The 11,014-nt window shown below is 41.9% G+C and overlaps 1 protein-coding gene across 1 annotated transcript; it reads right to left on the bottom strand.

The window, feature by feature from the left end:
• Positions 1 to 2,071: 2,071 nt before the first annotated feature.
• On the bottom strand, positions 2,072 to 11,014 carry nfil3-5 (nuclear factor, interleukin 3 regulated, member 5). Its single transcript, XM_061051535.1, has 2 exons — positions 10,673 to 11,014; positions 2,072 to 5,987 (listed from the first exon to the last, which is right to left on the bottom strand). The coding sequence occupies exon 2, from the start codon at positions 5,475 to 5,477 to the stop codon at positions 3,651 to 3,653; it is 1,827 nt and encodes a 608-aa protein (XP_060907518.1). The 5' UTR covers positions 5,478 to 5,987; positions 10,673 to 11,014; the 3' UTR covers positions 2,072 to 3,650.

Below are 11,014 nucleotides of genomic sequence, written 5' to 3'. Positions count from 1 at the left end.
CGGTTCTCGGGAGTGTCACCTTGTTATTGCTGGTGGTGGGTGGCATTGAGGTAAAGAATATCACATTTCTGTCAAACAGAGTTTTAGCTGCTACCACACATCGCTCCTATGTCTCTTGGTTGCAGGAACATGCTACAAGTGTTTTTGAGTACACTAGACACGATGTCCATACCTTTTATTTGACGTGTCACACTCTCTTAATAAAATCTGTCAATAAATCTGTTTGTATTTTCAGACCAAAACCAGTGACCAGAGTTCATGAAGACGCCTATATGTCTCCTTCAAAATGTATTAAATACTGCGTAGCTGCATCTCAATGATATAATGGCTCTTATGTAACCCTCACCATGGCATACTCAGCCCCATGCCAACTTGTTGTTCCCATCGGCTCTTGCTCTATTAACGGGAGGGTCAGAAGGAGGCTGCCACAGTCACCGTTCACAGTCTGACGCAGTTCTCTCCCAAAGCAGTTGCGTAACTCTGTTTTTTGCTTGTTGCCCTCTGATACATTGTGTGATTATTTCCCCTTCTTTTCTCCAAGTTCAGCACATCCTCTGCAGTTAAGTCTCATGGTGTTGAGCAATCCCGGATTACATCGGGAGCAGAAAGCAGAGTGTGTTCCGTTGCTGATGTTTGAACAGCTCTGTGATGTAACTACTGTCATTGGAGCCAGTTTGCTTCTGCATTTAGCTGACACTAACTAAACTATCTTAGTGATGATCTTAAATACAACCTGGAACAGCTCTTTAATATCCCAAATAAAGTGCTCTTGTGCTTTTAAAAATATTATTGTTTTTTTCTTTCATTTGGCCACATGATATTTAAGAAAACTACAAGTACAACACTATAAAGTTATTGCAAAGGTGATAATAAACAGCTGCTTATTTACATTATCAGCCGATCTGTATTACGTTTGTATTTGTTCTGGCTTCTTGTCAAATTTAAGTCATTGACATTTTCTGTCGTTTAAGCTTTCTTTAAGTCACAGCCAACTCCTCTAAAGAGATATGATGCAGTTAAACAGTCGACACCTCGATATACGTGTGAGTTGTTTGGTGATGGTCAGATAGAGTGGGTTAATCAGTTATTACTGCTGGAAAATTCAACGGCTCAGAGCAGAGGAGAAATGCAAACTCGGCAATAACACTGTTATCGCTACAACTACTCCGTTTTAAATTACACATTATAGTAATTCATTGTTATGGATAATAAATTTTTATAACACTGTTATCACTACAACTACCCCTTTTTACAGTACACATTAAAGTAATACATTGATATGATTAAGACTTTAACTAGAGCGGCTTTATTTTGCATTTTAAATGTTCTTCTTATCCTTTAATTGTCTATATTATTCTAAGCTCTATTCATTTACAATTGTGGCTTTCTCTGTCATACTTATAAGCAGATAGAGAAATATTTGGCTATTTATCATAATTAATAAAATGACTGTGATAACTCTCATATCTAGTCAGTCAGTTTCATGTTTAGTTCATTCACTTTGTAAGGGTTGCTTTTGAGTTTGCATTGGAGTCGTTTTTATTGTGAGAGGATATCATTTACTTTTTTTAAATCCTGTAAAAGGTCTTTTAGAGTTCTTTTGAATTAACTAATGTCTTAACATGTATTTCTTAATTATTTCATTTGCTTATGATTGTATGACCTGGCTGATTTATGTTTGTTTTATTATCACTGTCCTTGTAAAGTACTTTGTGACTTCATTTTGAAAAGTGTTCATTAAATAAATGTTATTATTATATTGTGAATATATGATTTCAGTATTCATATTAAGTGAAGATGATGGATTCTCTCCTGAACTGCTGTACAGAACAGTTTGTGCTGATCTGTTTCCCCCCTCAGTAATCTCTGCCGGTAGGCTGCATTTTGTAATGACGTCATGAGCCATTGAAGTTTTTCTGGCTGTGATGGTCCACATTGTGTTGCTGTCTGTGAGCTGTGAATCATCTGTTAAGTCTTCTGCTAGAAATAGGCTGGTCTGGATGTGTTTGTGTGCCTTTCATTTTCACTGAGCATTTAAAAAATACAACTCAAAAAGTTCACGAGACATACGTGAATTCAACAACCTTTTTATTTTTTCCCCCATTTTGATTCTCAAAAAATCAAAGATGAGGTTTTTTTGTAACCATTTGCATATCCACATGAAGTAGAAAATACATTATCACTTCTGGACAAGCCTTACTCATGATTTTTTTTCCATTTTCAAAAAGCCTTTCGACAAACAACAGAGGTTATACGGTAACACAGAGTACAAATGGTGGGGTCAGGGGACAATGGGAAAATGCACAGCACAACCAGGAAGAGCATAGCACAAAATGACACAACAAGATAACAAAAATAAACATAATAATAGCCAAAATGATAACCAAATATAATAGAAAATAACAATATTAATAAAATTATAATAAAATAATGACAGCAGTATACAAGAGATAAAGAGACAATTTTACATTTATACAAAGTGGCCAGAGGCAGGCACCAGGAAGTGAAACAGTTAAACTTGAATGACTATGATCTACTGTAGCTAAAACAACTCAGTGCAGACGTGAGTGGAATCGTTAAGACATTGGCCAAACTGGGACGAGGGACAACACAAAAAAAGAGGCACCTTATGTAGAGAGCAGCGTTGCTGGTATGCAACTAGAGGGCCATTTCATTTATTAGACAGACAATTGTTGTCTGGAAATGAAGATGTTGAGATTTTATAGGCAAACTAGGCTTGCCTTGTGCTTGTCATGTTTTGCCAACAGCAATGTGTGACTGCAAAGCCTTGACTGATATGCATTTCACTGGCCTTGACCGTTTGACAGCTTTGAGTGTCAAATAGCTCAGATCACCTGAACGAGGCTTTGATCAGATTCATAAACCTGAAAAGAGTATCTTCCTTTTTTTATTTTTTATTTTATTTTTTACTGGCTCTCAGTTTTAGTCGAAAGAAAATTTGAGGCATTTCTAAACAAAGAGGGACTGTACAATGTATCTTAACAGGAACAAACATGTCACTTTTAAGTCCACCACTTCCAAATCCAACTGTTCTTTTTTTTTTTTTTTTTTCATTTTTTGCCACATTTTCTTCTTAAAATATATATTCCATATATGCAAATTTATGTCACAGTAATATACAATCTAAGTGCTTCAGAAGTGAAGGGAGCTTGTGTGCAGATGTTTAAGAAGGTGTCATATGAAAGTTACCGAGAGGAAGAATGTAACTCTTTGCAAAAAACAGGGGAGATGCTAAAGGAAGGATGCGAATTCTTTGGTTAAAGGAATGTTCGCATAATGCCACGGTAAGTGCCGGCCAGCTACTGAGGCTGATCACAATAATGGAGAATTGAATAATGTTACAAATGTCTTCAAGGGACGTATCCCAGGCTCCAGCTCTGCAGAGTTACATTCTGTCCCCTCTGTGGTTTATCGACATATTATTTTGATTGAAGGGATTGGTGGAAGGTATGAAAGAGAATAGGAAAAGGGAACAGATGACACAGTGAAGTGTGATGGTGATCTCACATCCAAACTGCACCTCACAAAAGGTATTCTAGTCCGTGAAAGGTAGCGATGTGAATCAGAGTTGTAGTTGTCTATAAACTGTACACAACAATAAGGTGGCATAAAACTGCTCCTATTTGTCCTTAATCGCGCCTCTTATTGCGCCCACTCCTGCTACTGCTGGATCCCTTCTTCCCCACCTCCGTTTTTGCCTCCATCCTCTCATTCATCTGATGCTTGAGCTGCTCCGCAAAGTCAGTGTCATTTTCCGCCTCTTTGCTCTCCCCGTTGGCCTGGGTGCTGTGAGGGTTGCTGGGGAGAGCTAGGTAAGGATGCTGAGGCAGATTGGGAGAGGGGGACATGGAGGTGTTCACGTGTCCCTCCATAAACGCTCCCATTGTTCCGTTAGAAAGGGCTCTGTACTTGAGGCGGAGCTTGTGGGGCAGGGCAGTGGCTTTGACCTCTGCTGGGCACTCACTGACAGCTCCTGCTGCCTTCTGGTGATAGCTGCCAATGTCTGAGGAGGATGAGGAGGGTGACTCGTCATCAGTGGAGCCTTCCTTGTCAGAGCTACGAGGGTCTCCATCACTGGATGAGGTGTCTTTTGCAGAAGAGTTCTCCTGGTAAAAACCGTCGGCTCTAGAGCCTCCCTCATAGGTAAGCACTGGGGGCTCTTCATCCAGTGTGTTGAGGTAGCCGTTGTGCTGTGGGAAGGAAGACTTTCCCTCTTCAGTGTTGTGGATCAGATCGGGGGCAAAGGGGTTCTGGTGGTTCCCTGCATGCTGAAGACTACTTTCATGACCCTGGTAGCTGTATTGCACGTGATGGTTCTCACACTGCTGTTGAGCATTGGCGTTGTACCTTTGTTGAAGCTCCTCTGCGGACTCAGCGTGATCGTTTGTGTATTCATACTGAGGCGAGTCCATGGTCTTTGTCCTCTCCAACTTCTCAGCGACCTCTGTGATGGTCACTGAGCAGTCCGAGAACTTTGTGTTGGAGGCGTGCTGTACAGTTCTGCTCTGCTGGGTCTGCTGGTCCTCTAGCCTCTGGCTCTCCATTGGGTAACAGCCGCTGCTGGAGCGATACAGGATGACACTCCTCTGTGCAGAGGGGGCCTGAGGGGCTGGGCTGGAGGCCTCCATGTGGCAATGTTGCTGCTGTTGCTGGTAGTCCATGGCACTTTCAGCCAATTGCGTGTTCTGCTGGTGATCAGTGTGGTTTCCATGGTAAGTCTCACTAGACATCTCATTAGGCATCCCGTTTCTTTCCAGTCTGGCCATCTCCATACTTGAGGGCTCGGTCTTTATGCTGTAGCCCATAGGTTCTGGGCTACAGCCCCTGGAGGAGGCGTCAGACATGTCAGAGACAGAGCCCCGGGGAGAGTAACTGTGGAGCGTGTTGTGGCGCTCTCCGCGGCTTGACTGTTCTGTTTCAGAAGAGTCCGAATTCAGCATGACCTGGGAAGCACTGGAGTAGCCGCTGCTAGAGTGGTACGCATGGCTATTCGGTGTGCCGTTGGTGCTGCTCCCGTTGCTACTACTGTTGGCATTAGCAACACTGTTGGAGATCTGCTGACTTTTCTCCATGTAGGAAGCTGTGCTGATGAGGCCAAAGCGCAACTTGAGCTGCAAGAGTTCAGTTTTGAGTCGAACATTCTCCTCGTTCAGCGCCATGACACGGTTCTCCAGCACCATGTCATTCAGGCGACGTTTTTCTCTTGAGCGCTTCGCTGCTTCATTGTTCTTTCTCCGCTTTTCCCAATAGGAAGCATCTTTCTTCTCATCGGATATAAACTCTCTCTTGCGACGGCAGCTCAAATTAGCTTTTGAACCTTTGGACTGACGGCCGACCCGTGCTTCAGGATCATCAGGATTAGGAGATGGGAGGCTTCCGCTGTAGGAGGATAAGTTGTCTATCTCCATGGCGTTTTTGTTGTTGGTAGATGGTAAGTGTAAACTCAGACTTTCCATTCTGGTGGCCAGAGTGTAACTCTAGCAAAGGGCAAGGGGTTGAAGTTGAATGTTATTTCTTTTTCACTTAGGAGTTTGACTTATGTCCCAGGATCAGAAAAAACTTGTTGATGAGGTATTTGTGCTCCTTGAAGGGATCGCCTCATTGATTTCCTTTTCTTGTTTTCTAAATGAAAATGTTCAAGTGTCCAAACTAGCCAAGAAGATTAAAAAGAGGTGGAACTCCACAAAAACCTCAGACATTGAACTAGTGTTTTGAACAAGAAACCAAAAAATACAAGATTGTATTTTAGGCCAAACGTCTTTGCTTCTCTTTTTGGCTTTGGTTCAAAGCAGTCTCGCTGGAGGTGATTTAGAGTTTGTCTGCGTCTTCTGCAACCTTTAGTTGAGCTGCGATGTCTGTCAGGTGGCTGCCCTCCTTCTCCGAAAGTGTCTTCAGAGGAAGTATGTCAGGAGGACTACTTTGCTGATCCCTGAGGATCCAGATTCAGTTCTGCTCTTTGCTGACAACTATGTAAAAGAGAAAAAGACAAAAGGAGGGAGTTAGATGATATGTAAAACCACTGCAGGCAAAAAATACATTACTCTTCAATCAATTTAAATCAGATGTATGGACTGTGTTACTAAGCAAAAATGTGGCTGTAATATCTATGGCTTTAGAACAACGCATCGTCGGTATAGCACGGTGCATCCTGTGCAAAAAAAAATCTATGATGACATAACCCCAAAAGTTATACAATGCGCTTCCTTCCTGGACTTTGTTTCCTTGAATTAAGACGAAAAAGGACGGTGAGACGCAAAGTCTGAGAAGCAGCACATGAAAGAGTACAGCTGTGGCTGTGGCTAAACATGCGGTATTTGCTGCTTCTGCAGAGCTCTTATGTAAGACAGGGTACTGTCATAGTCGCATAGCGAGGTCTGAGGCAAGCTGACCTAGTGCCAGCCCTGCAGAGACTGGCAGATGAAGGACGAAAAAATATACGGGGACTCATTTCATCAGTGCATCATCCCACTCTATGTTTATTAGTGCATTCGTTGTATGGTTTGTGAGGAGAAAAGCATTTGTAATAATAAAACACTTTTTCTGAATACACCACAAATGACTAAAATCTGAATTCTCAATGCTGGATTGAATCAAAAGAAACGCATCGTACTCATTGAGGATCGGCTGGGATGGGCTCATGGGAGTAGAAACACTTCTCTGTTGTTTTGTCTGTTTCTGTGGGGGAGGGGCGGCTTCACAGCAGCAATGTCGCAGTTTCTCTGCTAGCCGTCAAACTGTCTGAGATTACACAACAGCACAAGCTGCTGAACTTCCCTATTCAGTGTCAACATCATTGCTCAGAAGGAAGCCTTGCCCACTTACATACACCATAAAATGAAACAATGCTGCATGCAGCACCAACAGATCATGAGTTCAGTATTATGTAATAACTAGACGGCGCTGCTTTTGTCTCAGGTCTGGATTATTCTGGTTCTCTCATTGCACCACAGTTAAAACAAAGTCGTCAATAACACATCATTACACAAACCCCTTGAGTCAACAAACATGAAAACCTCTTTTGATGACACACAGAGTGGGAATGTGAGAATCTAGGTCAGTGTGCCTTGTGGGTAAAAATGACTCCTCTCGTGTTGATTTCACAGCAAACTCTGAAATAATACACTTTTATCATCATAAACTTGCCTTTATGAAGCAACTTTAAATATGGTGAACTTTGAATCTTGAATATTTAAACCAAACAAGAAGCCCAACTATGTACTTTACCTGTTTTTACTTCAGAAACTCTAAAAAAAAATGAGCTAAAGTATCACCACCGACTCAATGCCACATAACCATGTATCCTAAGGTGTGGCATCCCCAGCCAAGTAACTGAAACTCTGTTACATAATCTAAAATTCACAAAACCACCATTGTGACCTTGAAACAGTCTGACTTCTGCTCTGGATAATTACTCATTAATTAATCCTCCTCTGTTGAGCTGTAACTCAAGGGCAAAGTCTGGGTGTAAAATGGTATATGCTTTGCAGTCTATTCCTCACAATCCCGCCCCTCTGTTGCCACACCAAGAGTTTTACCACTTCTTGGTTGTCTCTTGTTTAAGAACTCGAGTAAAGCTTCGTTCAACAGGGTGGGATTTGGACTCAACCACCAACAGATGTGGAAAAATGTAGCGCCAACCGCGCTCCCCCCCCCTCCCCTCCCTCCCTCTCTCTCTTTTCGGAGAAAAAAATCCCCCACCCTGTGCGCGTGAAACAAAGGCGGATGGGGAGGAAGCATGCATACGTCTGCGCTGTCCCACTGACCTAGAAACGACGCTAAGCAGTAAACACTCCTCCTGTCTTTGACGGTGCGCCATAAAATAGGTCAGTAGGACTGCAAGGGAGGGAGGGCAGGAGAGGGAGAGAGAGTATTAGAGTGCACTCTAAAAATAGAGCGACAGAAAGGGGTGAGGGAGGGAGGAAGCAGAAAGGGCTGGGTTGTCATGAGGAATTTCGGTTGTTGGAAACAAGAGGAATTTTACAGAGTCTACAGCGGCAGGAATAAAACAAGAGGAACGAAACACGTCATCTGCCTCAAAATCTTTTTATGAAAAGCCCCGGTGATTTTCAAGCAACATTAAATCCGGTTCGCTCTAAAACAAAACAAAACAAAAAAAAACCCTCCGACACCCCTGATATAAAATGCATTAGTTGCAGATGAAAAACAATAGTGGGAGATAGGGAGATGGCATTGACGTCAGAGCACACACCCATCGCTGCAGCCAAATTCACGCAGAACAGGCTCTCTCTCTGAGGACTGCAGGGGGAGGGGCTGCTGTTGTTGCTCGTAACGTACGTGCCCTGAATTTCTCTTGTTGCAGGGCAAGGCTTGTGTAACATATGCATATAACATAGCGGCACACGCTACAGGTTACTGGCTCTCCTCTTTTACTATGATGCTGTGTCTTTAGCACTATGAATAAAAAAGGACATTGTGCAAGTGGCTCTTTGTTCAGCTTAAAAAATATATTTTTTAATTCCTATAAAAAATAATTGCAGCCAATGTAAGCAGTTGTTCTCTGTATCTTTGGCAGTGGAAACAGCTCTGACAGATTTCCCAAGCACTTGCTGATTAGGGAGGAAAGCTTCACTTTTGACCTCTACTGAGGCAAGTGTGAGTTAAACGCATGGCATCCTCTCCCCCTCCTCCATCTTTTAAGTGATCCAACACCACACACGTGAAGGGGCCCCAGCAAGAAAAGCCTCCATTTTGCCCCACGGCTTTGTATCAGGAAAGAAAACTACGAGACAGGAATTCAGACATTCCAGGTCAGTTTTGATGCCTGTGTCTGAGTGCCAACACTTCCATCAAATAATAATGAACACTCCAAAGGTCCCTGTATGTTAGTTATAAATCACTTCATCTTACAGATAAATGCAAATGTGGAGACAGGGTAACAAATGTTTTGAAAATTGAATCCATTAAGTGAAGTTATTATAACTCTTGACATGGTTTCACCAGTACTTGATCAGCTGCTTACACATGACAAAGATATATTTTAGGAATATAACGAGACACCAGTTCAAACATGGGAAAATAAGCTGTAGTTACTGAACTCTGTTTGAGTCTCTGGTCTGAAATTCCTCAGAGCTAAGGATCGGGTGACTAAAGTAATCCACTGCTTGCCCTGTATACCTCAAGTGTCTCGTAGCCCAGATTCAGGTCTGACCTATATTTAAAGATTTGGCTGGGACAGAGCAATGCAGATGACTCTGAAAGCAGACCAGCTGGCAGCAGGCGGACTAAGAGCTCACCAGTACCCTGCCTCGCTTTGCCAGACAGGATTTTCCATGCATTGCATCACATCCTGAATGATCATTTGTTATTCTAATTTTGTCTCAGCAAGACCTTGAGGCAAGTTGTGTATCAGACATAAAAAGCTCATTTAATCTGGGTCAAACTTAATTCAGTTTTTTTTCTGTCCCATGTGTTGTGTTGAGGAACATAACTTAACAAGTTAAATATAGCTCATTGACATTGAGCAGCAGGCTCACATGATTGAAATGGGATACCCTCTCTCATTATGATTACCTGTCTAAACTAAGGTGAAAAATAAATAAAGTAGGACAGTGTATCTAAAATTAAGTTTTAAATAACAGGGATAGAGTGTGAACAGGAATCAATTACAGGCCTCTCTGTCCCAGGAGGGAGCTGCTGTTTATTGCCTTTCCCTGCTGCGTGTTGGTTATGTCATACTCCCTCACTCCAAAGCTCTTTTTTTATTCAACACATTTTTAAGTAAGTAAAAAAACACCTAGGGACCCATGTTGAATGGAAATCATCATTTTTTTCAGATTTTCTCATATAAATAGGAACATCTAAAAATATGTGTGATGTTACCTGATGACAGAAAATAAATGTTACACATCTCAAAAAAACGTTTTTTTTTAGGAAAATGAGCATGAAAAAAATGTTATTTTGTAGATAAGTAGCAGTTACAGTATATTTCCTGTCATGGACCCACTTCTGCTGTTCTCACATTATTTAAAAATAAAAAATAACCTTGGTTATATGACCATTTCAAAAGGCCTTTTTTTCCATTCAATCTCAATTTACCTTCCTATTTATTAAAAAATAAATAACCAAATTGAAATGTTATCCAATATCCATGCATTTTTTTTTAATCCATTGAACAACCAAAATTATTAATCAATATCCAAGTAACAAGAGTGAACTAGTGACCTATAAAAACAGCAGCACGCCACGTGCAGGAGCTAATGTAGTAGGCTATGTCTGCATTAACCAGACAACACAGACCAGGCAGTGCTGCCCCCATTCCCTTGAAAACACCACCATGAGGGAAATAACCTCGCCTTGACATTGAGCACTTAAATGTGGGGATTTGCTAACCACGTTTTTCCTATCCTACTTTGCGTTTCACGTCAGAATAAAGGCGAAAAATGCAGATAAACCGGTAAATAAATAAAAAATGTTGAATGTGACAAAAACAGCCGCAACCATGTCAAAGTCACGGGTGCGCGGATCTGCCGGCAGAGCCGAGAGTCGCCATGTGAACAATAACCAGCCATAGACATTACGCTCCCCTTTAGTACACACAGTCCAAACATGAAAACATATCAGATAAATCACCTACAGAATTAAAGAAAAACATGTAAATACAAAGTAACCTTCAGCTCAGTCAAAACATTACCTTGATATGTCCTGGAGGAGGGCGAACAAAAATCAGGCTTCCCGGACACAAAAGCCGTCTCGCTCCTTGTTTCTTCCTTTAATTCCGCGCAAAGAAAGCTTTCCAAAAAGGAAAAAAAAAGTTTCCTCTCCTGTTCCTGTCGTTGCTCGATCAGTTGTGGTTGAGTCAGTGGGTCGGGTGGATTGCTGTTTCCGTCTCTTGGCTCGGGCTGGATGTGTGTGGTACGATGCTGGACACTTTGCTCTAGTTTCTCGGCTCCCTTTCTAGAAATATGTGTTAGTAGGTCAGTGGTTGCATAACAGCTCTTAGGCTGCCTAGTCACGTTTTTGTCCTCTATCCCTC

Source organism: Labrus mixtus, chromosome 2, assembly GCF_963584025.1.
Source record: "Labrus mixtus chromosome 2, fLabMix1.1, whole genome shotgun sequence".
Classification (NCBI taxonomy): Eukaryota; Metazoa; Chordata; class Actinopteri; order Labriformes; family Labridae; genus Labrus; species Labrus mixtus.
The sequence above is the reverse complement of the archived record's forward strand: the minus strand, read 5'-3'. Positions and strand labels throughout refer to the sequence as shown.

What these genes read in the sequence shown, in the direction of transcription:
- nfil3-5 (XM_061051535.1), bottom strand. Translation starts at nt 5,477, where the DNA reads ATGGAAAGTCTGAGTTTACACTTACCATCTACCAACAACAAAAACGCC.